This window comes from Pan troglodytes, chromosome 8 (assembly GCF_028858775.2).
Source record: "Pan troglodytes isolate AG18354 chromosome 8, NHGRI_mPanTro3-v2.0_pri, whole genome shotgun sequence".
NCBI lineage: Eukaryota > Metazoa > Chordata > Mammalia > Primates > Hominidae > Pan > Pan troglodytes.
The window spans coordinates 87,189,980-87,203,424 of record NC_072406.2 but is presented as its reverse complement, the minus strand read 5'-3'; the positions used below and the strand labels follow the sequence as shown (position 1 = coordinate 87,203,424).

Sequence of the window (13,445 nt, the reverse complement as noted above, 5' to 3'; positions counted from 1 at the left end):
CCCTGCTGACTTTTTCTCCACCTTAAAAATCAGAACACTTTTTATTTCCATATCTTAATGAACATGGCTGGTATTTTTATTTCCATATCTTAATGAACATGGCTGGTATTTATAAGAAAATGTTTAGAAGCACTTGCAAGGTCTTTGGAGTATAAGAATGGGGAAAAAGGTTTTCAAGAGAGAGGCAGACACAGGTGAGACTACTTTCAAATCTTGCACTTATGTACAAATTTTATTCAAATCTTTCAGAGCACATGGCTTATCATTACCTATGCAAATTAAAGCTCATAGTCTTTTAAAATTGTTCAAGAACACACAACCAAATGGTAAAAGGAAGGAGAAACCAAAATTCTTGACTCTTACTTTGTCACTTAACTTTTAGAAAACACTTAGCATTTTCTCCAGTTACGTGATTGGCCAGACACTCACACGCTAACGAAAAAAAATAAGATCTATTCTATAAGAAAATCAAGTTTATAAATACTGAAAACTTTGCAGACTAAAAAATTTTTGAAGATACTAGTAAAGTGTACCCTGACATACTTTATGGAAGACATCTATTCTCAATGTACCCATTTTGGGATATATTCGTTCACAGGCTAGTCTTGAGTTCAGGACAAACAAAAACTTGGATACCATTATTTTCTCCTTTTTATTTTTTATTTTTTGAGATGGGATCTTGGTCTGTCACCTGAGCTGGAGTGCAGTAGTGAAATCTCGGCTTACTGCAACCTCCACCTCCTGGGTTCCAGTGATTCTCCTGCCTCAGCCTCCCGAGTAGCTGGGATTACAGGCATGTCCTATCACGTCTGGCTAATTTTTGTATTTTTAGTAGAGATGGGGTTTTGCCATGTTGGCCAGGCTGGTCTTGCACACCTAACCTCAGGTGATCCACCCACCTTGGCCTCCCAAAGTGATGGGATTACAGGAGTGAGTCACCGGGCCTGGCCTTCTCTTCAAAGTCACAAATGTTCTAAAGTAAAAATTTGGGGAAGGGTCTCTTAAGACTACCCATTCCCACTTACTTTCTCCCATTTTTCCTTCTTTTGCTAAATTTCTATTAAAAACTTGAAAATAAAATGCCAGAAATCAGAGATAAAAGTAACAGGCCTAATTAAAAAATATAAAAGACAACTGGAGAAGAAAGTCTACCCAATAATTCACCATGGCAAATTTCTTTCTTTTTTTTAATTTGGTTTCATACAAAACCAACATTTCCCCAATTAACCAAGGAAAGAAAGCACAATCTAGAAGCTAAATGGCAAAATTTATAATGCCCATGTAACTAAGGAGCATAAGGAATTTACCGAGAACAAGGAATACTATAAAAAGGTGCTGGCAAAAGCAATAGTTCGGGAAGCACTTGGCATTGACTACCAAAATTTATTTCCTAAAATCATCCCTAATTCCTGCTTTAGAATCAAGAATTTTCCTTTCTCACATATGTGACATTCAAGTTATACACCTGCCAGACTTATTCCATTACCTTGCATATTCCTGTGGGTAAGGCGAGGAGTACCAGGTTTGGATTTCATATTTACCAAATTCAATCACAGAAGGGTACCGGCCACAGTCTTCCACCCCACTCTCACACTCTATTTTCTGTCAAATAGAAAGAAAAGGAAAATAATAATATATATACTTCACTTACATTTTGGTTCTTTCACCAGTGACTATCAAAACTTATCAAGATCAGAACACTAATCTTAATTGTGAATTTGCATGGCCTTAAAACACTATAGACCCTTATGAAATAGGTTGGTGCAAAAGTAATTACTGTTTTTATAATTTTCAATGGCAAAAACCACAATTACTTTTGCACCAACCTAACATTACCTTTGTGTAAGATTCACAGCAAACGAATACCCTAAGAAACAATATAGCAAAGGAAATAAGTATGGTATAAATACATACAAATGTCGATAGAACTGGATTTAACAATCTGTTGTAACAGATTAGAAATTAGGTGATTATAAATGATGTGGCCATTACACAGGCTTATTTATTACAGATGCTTACAGTTTCTTATTCCTCCACGAGGTAGTATTTATCACAACTGTAATTAAATAATCAATTGTGAAATCTGCAGCTTAGCATTTGTCTCCTCTTATTTCCCTTATTTCCATGTAGTAAGCCACACGAGGTTAAGAACTCTGCCTGCCAGATTCACTGTGGTATCCCTGGTGTCTGGTACAGTGCCTGACACAGAACAAGAATATTTCTTGAATAAAAAAAGCCAGTTTTACCATGTTGGAATGAAAAAACTTTAGAATTAGCAGTATCTTTCAGATAATGGCCTACTGTTCATGTTTACATATGAATGTCAGAAGTAGGCCAAAAAAAGATAATATTTAAGGACTTCGAATCTTTTTTTAAAAGAGGTGGCATCCTGCTGTGTTGCCCAGGCTGGAGTAAAGTGGCCATTCAAGGGCACAATCCCACTACTGATCAATGTAGGAGTTTTGACCTGCTCCATTTCCAACCTGGGCTGGTTCAAGGACTTCCAACCTTAATAACTGGGGGAAATCTGACATTTATCTTAGCCAAAGGAAAGCTGATACAAGGCATCCTGACAGATCGGGGCAGAATGAGGGTTGGAAATACCCAATAGCTAGCTCTGAAGGTAGAAACTGTCAGGAGTATTTAGCCCAACTGGCTGCTACTAAAAATAAAGCGTTAAGAGCCTACAGAAAACCCCTTCCCCACAAAACAGGAAGTGGGGTTGGGTAGGGAGTCTACCTGACCACACTGGTCATAGAAACCGAATGTAGTCACTGACAAAACAAATTCACAATTCATATTAGATTCGTCTTTGAGAAGTCTGACAGCCTCACCAGTCAATATCTGGGTGGTAATAACGTAAGCAGAATTAAAGTGGAATCACTTAAAGAAATTACTGGACAATAAAAATAAAACTGACTACAACCGATTGTGAAACAAAATATTGTTTTCATCAATGCAAAAGAGCTAAAAATATGAGACATTTTTCATATGGCTGGCCATCTGTGTTGGAAGAAACATCGGTGAATTTAACAGTGATGTTCTTCTTTTTGTTAATGATTTTAAATTGTTATTTTCTAAATTTAGGCAAAACTCATCAGAAATCTATTCCTTCACACCTAGAAATGTTTTCCAAAATCTGCCTCAACTAATGCTACTCTGTTTTATTTTGTGAGACCAGCTGAGTCCACACCTACTTTTAAGAGTGGCGACAATTCTACTAAGTCATTGCTTTTGAATGTACAGTCAGTAAAAATGGGCATGATAACGGCTAAAGAATCACAAAGGATGTTGAAAGGGATTCTCTATAAAATCAACACAGTAATTCCATATTAATAGTTAGAAGCCACATCTTATACTTGCTACTACAATGTGGGATCCTCGCCTTACCTCCCAAGAAAGTTCCTGGGCCTGCTTAAAAACATCCAAATCCTCTTCTGTAACGACATCCTTGTTTCCAATCACATTTACATCTGCACTTTCTTGTTTGATGTTTATTTTTATTTCAGTATCTGTCATTTAAAACCAGCAGAAAGTGTATTCACTGACTTGAATCATGAGTAACCACCATATATTACCAAAATGGCACCAAATTAGCATACTGGGCAAATAGGGATTTTTTTTAAAGCTTTATAAATAAGCTTTTACATCTAAGCACTGCTCATAGATCCAGCAGTATCCTTTCCCTGCTATACTCAAATTTTTATTTGAATTTATCACTGTCATCTTTTTACAGCTTTAATAAATATATGAGGGAAAGTAAGAGCAATACAAAGTGAAATCATATTTTTCAACCAAGATTAGAAGTTTTATCAATGTCTAGTTATAGCATTCCCATTATCAGTTTTGAGATAATAAATTCTACCACTTTGTCCAAATGACACACTTTCGGTTTTTGTTTGATAAAGGGTAGCAAATGTAATGGGCCAATTTGTTCAATGAAATTATGAAATCCGTTTTCTCCCTAAGGTGGATACACACACAGACACACTCACATCCAAAAGCACACATCACAGAGTCACAGATCAGGCTTTGCTGAGACGGAAGCAGGATGAACTTTGTCATGAGAAAGCAATGGAGCAGAGGGAAGAGCTGAAACACCCCCTGTTGGAAGCACTGACAGCACACAACTGAACAGCGCTGTGGCTGCAGAGGCGACATGGGGGAGAGCATGGCAGAAGCATGGCAGTGGCTACTCATGCGGGACTACAAAGCCATAAGCAACGCTATGAAGGCATCTGGGGGTCCTAGTGTCACTACGAATGGAAATAAATAATAAAAGGTGGGAGAGTATTAGTTGGAAAAACAACATTTTGGAGGTTTAGTCAGCATTAGAAAAAGGTCAAAGTTTCACTGCTTCTGTATGAAAGTGAAGTGAGAACAAGAGAAATAGCTAAGACCTATGTGACAAATAGGAATTGATTGGTTGATTTTTTTCGGGGTTGGGGAGAAAGGGACGGGACGCAGGTTTGGTTGGAGCTTTGACCTTTTGCTTACCATCATCCTGATCAGGTTTAATCCTTCCGTCTGTCAAGCTCCCCTTCCCTGGTGAGGGGGTCCCCATCTGAGGGGTCACTTTATATTTTAATCTGCCTAGCATCCTGTGCTTTTTAAGGAAAGTTGTTCGCTTGAAGTGAGCAATTGCTTTAAAAATACTTCCTCTAGCCATCCCCCAGCTAGAGGAGGAGGAGTGAGAAATAAACCGACTTCTAATATCTCTTTTGCCAAAGAAGTGGGCTTTAGATTTTGCCGTGGAAGATAATTCAGTTTTACGACGCATACGTTTGGGTGGTGCATAACTCGGGTGTCCCTTTTTGCGAGACTGTCCCTGAGTGGTATAGATATGAGAAAGCCCATCAAAGAGTGCCTTCAGCTGGCTGTTAGTGGTAAGGCTGCTCAGGGAGGGCACACTGCACTGGCTGGAAGAACTCTGGGGAGAGGGAGAAGAAGTGGCCGTGCTGGACTTTTGTGAACTGGGGCTCTGACCGGAGATGGGGGTTGGGGGTGGAAGTGAAGAAGGTGGAGGTTTTAGCTTTTGTGTGGTACCTGTAGCCAACACATGAGAAGTGCATGACTGTTTCTGAGAGACCTTTTTCCTTGGACGATAGTGCTTTGAAAAGTCTATAATTTCACCTCGTGATCTGCGACCATCAGGTGATGGTGTAAAAAACTTAGTAAGGCCATCAATGAGCCCTTTGGTTTTCTTGTTAACTTTAAGTGTAGAGGCAGAAATGTAGGTGGAGGTGGTGGTGATTTTGGTGGTGGCACCAGGCCGAGTGGGGTCTGTAACAGCCAATCTGCTGCTTGAGTCCTTCCCAGATGCAGCATGACCAGATGAAGGTGTGGTACAGACTTTAGTCTTTTGACCCCTACCAGGTGACCCCCTTCCTGTGAATGCATTCATGGATCCTTCATCACTGGTTACAGACCTAGGCAGAAATTTAGAGAATAGTATCAGCATTTAATAAATAGAATTATAAAGGTATCTAAAAACAAATTTATTGCAACTAGATGCATTCAATGGGCTTAAACTTAAGAACTGTATTTTTGTGTGTGTGCCACCACCTAGATGTTTCTCTGTTGGAAAGGCAGCAGCAACTGCATTTACATGTCATGGTTCTTCCAGGGCCCATCCACCAGGTACTGGAAGAATCCATGTGGACCCAAGGGCAATATAAGCAAGAAAAATGCTGAAGAGACTAAAAGAACACCCAATGCTTTAATTATAATTAAATAAAAACAAGCTATCCTTTGGTGTTGTCACAAGTAGTTATGATTTCCTGAAATGCCTTTTTTAAAGTATTAGGAGGAAATAAGTCATATGTGTTATCCAGAAGCAAAAGAAGAAGCTTATCTAATCTCTAGTTAAAAGTAATTTTTAATTCAATTTGCAAACTTATATAAATAGAGTTTGGATATGGCTATAAATTTGTACTTTTTTTAAAGAAAACATAAAAAGACATCCTCTTCCTCTCAGCAGTTTGTGCTTAGGATGGTAAGATAACCAATAATACTCTCTTAGGAGAGAAGACAATTAACTACAGCATAAAATATTGCTGAAAAAAGGACAACAATAGCAAAAAACTGAAGAAATGATTAAAGAAAAGCTACAGCGGGTCAGACATGACATGGAGAGTCTGGTGAAGAAGCGGCACATTTACCATGGTCATTATCAGACACTTGGCGTCAGAATCTTTGTACCCCGGTTCTGCCCATACTGTTGAGTAGTTCTAGAAACTAGAGGTCACTCGCTAACACAGCTGCTTACATGAACAGCGGCCGACTGTCTTCACCTCAGGCTAGGGTTTGCGAAGCTACCCATTTTGTAGCAGAGTTTTATACAATAGAGAAACATTTGCAGATGAATTATGACAATGCTGGGGCCCAAGAATGTACTTTCAAAATGATCAATTTAGCTGAAGGTGAATAATGACAAAATGAAAGCCTTAAAAAGATACAATACGGAATTATAAAAATATCTTAAGTAATTACAAATACAAGAGTATATTTTAGTGATCATCTTGTATACAAAGATTTAATGACCAGATTTCAGCTGTTAGTTGAAGGGGAGGTAGGTGCAGCTACCAGGCTCATCTGAGGTGGCTCTACTGCCAGGGACTCTGCCTGGCACCACCAATTCAGCCAAGTCAGGTGAACGCTAGAGATCTCTAGTGTCACTAGAGACACAGTGAGAGTTACCAACAAGGAACTCATCCAGGCTAAAATGTTTCACATCAGAAAGCTGCATTTGGATTGTATCTGGAATCGATTGCCCAGAAAGGATAATATGCTTATAAAGCATGTAAAAAGGAAAACTCCCTAGACTGTCTTAAAAATTCCTAAGCTCAAAGGACAATTTTGGACAAACAAAAAGTTAGGATTGGTGCCAGATGCAATTTTCAGCTGTGTCCTCTGTTTAGAAAGTTTATATCCTAATTTGGTTTTTTTAATTGGGCCCTGAGGATATGGTCCCATGTTGGGAACAATGCTTACACAGGATGAATGCAAAAACATATAATTTCTACTTCAAATGATACTACCATGAAAGATTTTATTCATAAATGTTTCATGTTTGCCTCTAGAAATTTTTTCAAAATCTATTGAAAATGTCTACTGGTTAAAGGGTTTTTGCAAAGTTTCATAGAAAACTCTAGAAAGGAGCCTGCATTTCTTACTTCTTCTTAGGAGATAAAGGTGCGGGAGAATACTATTTTTCTGAGAGCAAGTAAGATAGTGAGAGCAGCTTCAGATAAAATTAGGGGAAAAGGAGTAAGCAAGGGAGTGAGATTCTTGGTGTCTGTTCAAGGTGTGTGCAGGGCATGTATTCTTTCTCCATCACAATGACCCTTTCACTAAGCCTGAAAAGATGGTGGTAGTCTGTTGGTAGAACTGCTATAGATGTGCAAGTCTACTGATTCCATTCGTAAACACCTTAATGCTGATAGTCAAATCTATACTCTACACAGGTTAAAATAAATTCATTTCACCTCTTATCTTTTCTCTGCTTTTCCAACTAACTCCTGCTAAATGCTCTACTGGGCTTTAATGGCAATTATACAGCAACAAGATAATGAAAATGGGGTTATCATAGTAGATTTCCAGGCCACTGCGAATATATTATTTTATATATATGTCTGCACAAGTGCAGTTGTCAAATAGTTCTGTCTAACTCTTCAGAGGTAAGTGGTCATCTGCAGGTTTTTCAGAAGCTCCTATTTCATAAAAGAGATCTTAAAAAGTGGTAATGCTACATTACTATCAGAAGAGAGAGGTATTTTTCTAAAATGTTATCTGGAGTGACAAAAGAGATTTGCTATAGACATGGACAAATCCCTCTCGTTTTAAAATTCCTATGAAAATATTTACATAATTAAGCTCTAATGCTCAGCCAGTAATAAAGTAGGCTGAATGACTGTTTCCAATTCTTACATTCTGCTTCCATCCTGCTGCTTGAAAAATGTCACTTAGTATCACAGCTACTGCCAACAGAAGACCCCAAAATGCCAATGGTAATTAAAAATGTTATTTTCAAAAAATTTCCACAGCTTATGCAAAAGGAGAAGTATTTTTCAACCCTTGAGTTTGAAAAAATGATGCCAAAAAACCCCTAAAGGAATCTGAGAGAATAACAATCACCTATATTTTAAAGCAAAACATAAATGATTTCTTTTGATAAGATCTCAACCTACAACAATCGTTGCTTTAATTTATTTTTCGGTCGTCCAATGGGTTTTGCATATCGTCGTTTTATTTGTGCAGCTTTCTCATGAAGTAGTTTTCTTCCCTTTTTCTTTGGTCTGCAGACTTGGCAAATCCACATCCCTGAATTAATATATATATGAGAAAAATATTTTAATGTTTCATTTTAAGAGAAGATATTAAATATAAGTTGTAGCTGTAATAAGCTGCTCAAGGATGCCTGTATGCTGAACTTTACTCCAAAAAATGCGTCATTCCCTTTGTCATTTTCCTTAGGAAGCCATCACTAAGGTCAATTTCCCCGGAGTGAAGGTGGTGAGGGCAGAGGTGGCCCCTCTCTCAGAATCCTTCCATAAAGCTGTTCCCAACATGTCATTAAGCCTCTCACCAACACATAAACACACACGAAAACTCGCCCCTGTCAGATATTATATCTTTTGATTTGAGGGAGACATTTTCAAATCAGTCCATTTTTGGAATTTCTAGAAGAAAAAAAAAATTGTCTTATCATCTCTTTCTGGAAAGTTCCAACACTAAAAAAAAAATCAGTATAAAATATAATTTTAAAATTTAAATAAAAGTTTTGAGTACTGCAGAACTACAATGATTCAAACTATACATCTAGCATAGAGAAATAGGTCAATGGATAAGAATGGAAAGACCAGAACAACCGAAGCCTACAGAAAAGTTTAGCATATCAAAAGGTCATATTTCAAATCAGTGGAGAAAGGATGAAATGATTCAATAAGCATGATAGAACAAATAGCTATCTATCTGGAAGAGGAATTATTTCCTATCCTTTACAAGAATAAATTCTAGACAGATGAATATTGTAATATGAAAAAATAAAATGTTATAAGTACCAGGAAAGATATGTGGATATTTATATAATCTAAGCATGACTGACATTTAAAACTGAAGCCATAAATAAAAAGATTCATGAATATGACTACACACAAAAAAAGAGCTTCTGCAAATCAGGAAGAAAAAGGTAAAAATCCCAAGAGAAAAATGATTAATGGATAAAAAGAGGTACTTTAGAAAAGATGATATACAAACAGCCAAGAATAAAACACAAGAAATGTTCAATCTGACTACTTAAAAAGAAATAATCAGACATATTTCTATTATCAAACTGGTAAAATTTTAAAAATAATAATACTCTAATCAAATCTAAGATACTGTATGATGCATCTGACTTCAAAAATATTAAAACATTAAAAAAAAAACATGTGTCTTAGACTCAAGGAGATATAGTAACGGTGAGTACTGGTCACAATACAGGAAAATAGGTATCCTTTTATACTGCTGGACAGCCTGAAAACTGATACAGCCTTTCATGTATCTAGCCTTTGATCCAACAGTTCCTCCTCTAGGAATTTATTTCAAGGAAATAATTGTGGATGGAAAAAATTGGAAACATTTGTAATATCCACCCTAAGGGACTGGTTAAATAAATTAGAGTTCATTTATATAGGGGGTTGGAAAATCAAATACCTCCAGGAAGGACCTAGATTGTATAATATATGTGACTGAAGCAAATTGGAACGTAAGACAGCAGGGAGTAGTGAGATTGTGGCAAACTGGAGCACGCACGCACCACCCAGAGGACTCAAATTCAAACTTGTAAAAATATTGTGCCAACAAAGCATATCTGTGACCCATAGTTGCCAGGTTTGTAATCCCTGCTCTATACTATGGAGTTCTACATACTTCTTAAAAACTATGTTTAGGAGAATATTTAATGATGTAGGGGATGCTTATAATCTATTAAGAGGGAGGAAAAAGTACATTACAAAAACATGTACAGAATGTTCCATTTCCCTTCAAAGGGTATGTGAAGGCAGAGAAGGAAATTTCCAATTCATTTTTATTTTTATTCCTTTTTTGTCTATCTGTACTTTTTAAATCTTCCACAATGTAAATTATGGATTTTATAATAAAAAGGCAAAGTTATTTTTAAATGTTTAATATATTGCAAAATGAGGGGAAAAGGCTGAGCTTAGCTGATTTACACAATAAACAGAAGAAAATCCACATTCCATCAGACACAATCAGCTATAAGATCATTCAGATGCTCGTGTTCAAAATATCAACTAATGGCCAAGAAAATGGTGATGGCTTCCTGTTGTAGGACTTTGGAGTCACTATCATCCTCAAAAATATAAAATTTGTTAAGCTCTTAACACTGTGCTGAATAATATGGAAAGTGTTCTAAACTTTTGACCTTAATAATCTAATCTTATTCTAATAGGGGAATGGTTTGGAGAGAGAGATGGTCTTTTCATCCCTGGGTCTGAATTAGAGCCTTTATTTTATATATATGTATATATATACACATATATATATGTATTTTTTTCTATGCTTTTATACTCCTCTATTCACAACCTGTGCTAAACTCAGAAGTATAGGGAAGGTGGGAGGGATGAAAAAAATGCTTAAAGAACCTGTATACCTCTGAGCTGTCAGACCTCAGGACAAAGCTAACCAATATGTAATAAAATACATTTTTAGTACAGTTTAGAAGTTCACCTTTTGGCATTCTGGAAAGTGGTGGGTCACAGCATTCCATATGAAATCCTCTATCACAGGAATCACAAAAAAGCATATTATCCTGTAATATAACATATTAGAGACTAATTGAGACTGAAACCAACTGTAAAAGGCCAAAAATTCTTTTGTTACTGGATTAACATTAATACAATATAAGGAAAGTGCACCAAGATCCTGGTTGCAGTTTGACATCATGTGTATTTAAAACTTTAGAAAGAAAGTAGCCATACTCTATAAAAATGAAAACACCTTAACACTGGAAATTAGCGAGTTACCTGGAGGCGGATTACGGGAGCCATACTTACAGCATTTCTGCCTTGGACTCTACAGGCACTGCATGTCTTGCATTCGATGCACTGCCACCTTAAGGCCTTTACATTTGTTGTTAATTCAGGACAAAATTTCAAACAGGATGGGTGTCCTATGAGAATAAAAAGCAAATTGCTTGATGGGAATGGTGCCTTTGACTTTTTTAAACTCCCATTCCCTAATATTTAATAGATAGCTGATGAGGCTAGCCAATGAACCTTAGGAACTTGAAAATGCCAACAGATCAGAGAATCCGAATTACAGATTTTCCTTTCTGCCTTTTCCCCTTGCCTTCTTTCCCTGTGTGTAACAAAATGACTGTACGAATGTTTTCCCTAAGAGAACTTAATTTATACCAATTCCAATCTGAAGCCTTTGAGAACTTGAAGATAACACAGGCTCAGGCGTTCTTACTCCTGCACCTGTACTTGCCGTCTTCATCAACCACCATCTACCCAGGGGGTCCTGGTTTGCCACACACTGAGGGGAGTTGCCAAAGTTCAAACAATTCCTGCTCTCTGTGTGTGATGAAATCATAAAACTCAACAGATAACTAAATAAAAAATTGAGGCTGCTTAACATAACTACAGATGCCCTCCCTCACCCAAATCCAATAGCACACAAAGAACATCCCATTGCTGGGCTAGACAGAGGATATTCCATTGCCATCTTGCCCCTGGGTCACTGAGTTTAAACTCTGGAAGCAGGAGCAGAAAACAGTGAATTTGAGAGACAGAGTTAAGAAGCTGAGAGATCCAGGTTAAACAGGACCCACCAAGAAGTGTGGCCTCAGCAGGTTCCCCCATTTTCCTGTTTGGGGCACACTTTTCACCTAGCAGCGCTCCACACACCAGGTCTTACTGCTCACTTCACAGAGGAAAACTGGAGACCCTGAGGGGCAATGCCATTCAAAGGAGCCAGCCATGAGCCAGTGTGTAATAGATTCCTCCAAGAGGTGTGGGGAGCGTGAGCCTAGATTCTTTGGAAGGTTGTACAGTTTAAAATCTAATGGTCTTTTATCACATAAACCCGAAGAGATCTCCAAACTTGATTTTATTTTTTTAAACCTGGTCTTTAAATAGTAAGAACATTAGTAAATCCCATGTGAAAGAACTTACAACCAAGCTGCAAAGGAAACCTGAGGGGTAATAAAAAAAAGCAGATTCTGCAATTTCAAAACTGTTTTATAATTTCCTGACTTTGGCAGGCTCATTGTTTAAATATGTATTTTGGATTGCTGCCAAAAAGGTCCTCCTCCCTAAAACTTAACAGGTGCTTCATAAAATTCCACCCACCAGGAGATTTGGCTTTTTGAAGTAAAAACATTCAAAATCAATCACCAATACCGTTAATAAAAGCACACTATTCCTGAGTTAAAAAAAAAAACTCTAAACATCTGTATTTAAGATGTTGAGAAAATAAAATATTGTCACAGGATTATGACCTCAGGCAGGAGAGACACCCGGGCAGATGCATTTAACCTGTGACACTGTTCTTTTACGAGGCTTCTCTCATTCAAATGAATGCAAGGAAAAAGTCTGAATAGATAAAAATGGTATCAATCTCCTCTTTCTGCTCAGGAACGGCAAACAAAGACAGCTTGCTTGTCGACTTCTAAGAAGCACACTGAAGCGGGGAGGGGAGGGGTCTACTTTGATCAGAGCCCTCCCCTCTATCCCCTTATATAGTGAGGGGGGTAAAAACTTAACTTTTAAAGAACAGCAATTTAAATTCCACCCTTAAAATGGGTCCCATCAGCTTAAAAGTATACCACTTACTTCCCCCCTCTTTTTTATTACTTCCTGTAAGGCATATATCATGGGCACATATGACCTCAATTTCACGCACTGAATTTTTCTCTACATTCAAATCTGCTTTTGTACTTTGTGACTTAATATTCAGTAACTAAGGTAATTCACATCATATTACAGCTTACTATTTATTCTCACAGGTATCTTATGAAAGACAGACTTTTTAATAATTATGCAGTTTGAAAATTAGTGGATTTCAGCCATTTTCAATCAGGGGCAAGGAATATTCTTTCTCTTAATGGTTTCTCTCACTTTAAGCAATACTGTATCTCAACTACTACTATTTAAGCTACCCTATCAAATTCTAAAATCTTCAGCCTATCTTTCCTTTAGGCAGCAATCTTACCTTTATTTAGCTCAAGAGAATTGGCCATAGATCCCTTACAGTTCTAAATTTCTATGATTCTGTAAAGGATGCTGAGGGATGAAGAAATATTTCCATTTTATTTTCTCATGGCCAACTTTAAAATAACACAAAAGACCGTAACGTGTCTTGATATACTACTGCACAATCTATAGTAATGAGATAAAGGGAAGCAATGCTACTGATCAAGTAATTCCTTACCTCTGGTT

At 37.3% G+C, this 13,445-nt stretch overlaps 1 protein-coding gene across 20 annotated transcripts in view; it reads right to left on the bottom strand.

The window, feature by feature from the left end:
- The window catches only part of KAT6B (lysine acetyltransferase 6B), a 205,608-nt gene that overhangs the window by 50,110 nt on the left and 142,053 nt on the right, over positions 1–13,445 (bottom strand). For 5 of the 20 annotated variants that reach the window (XM_016918652.4, XM_016918654.4, XM_016918651.4 and 2 more), the window contains 6 exons: positions 11,058–11,173; positions 10,732–10,813; positions 8,190–8,322; positions 4,498–5,429; positions 3,391–3,512; positions 1,487–1,602 (listed from right to left, as the gene is read on the bottom strand). In XM_016918652.4, coding sequence (XP_016774141.2) covers positions 1,487–1,602; positions 3,391–3,512; positions 4,498–5,429; positions 8,190–8,322; positions 10,732–10,813; positions 11,058–11,173 — 1,501 coding nt within the window. Of the gene's footprint in view, positions 1–1,486; positions 1,603–3,390; positions 3,513–4,497; positions 5,430–8,189; positions 8,323–10,731; positions 10,814–11,057; positions 11,174–13,445 lie in introns of those variants that run through there. The other 15 variants (XM_063781903.1, XM_054659703.2, XM_054659701.2 and 12 more) reach the window with 7 other exon arrangements.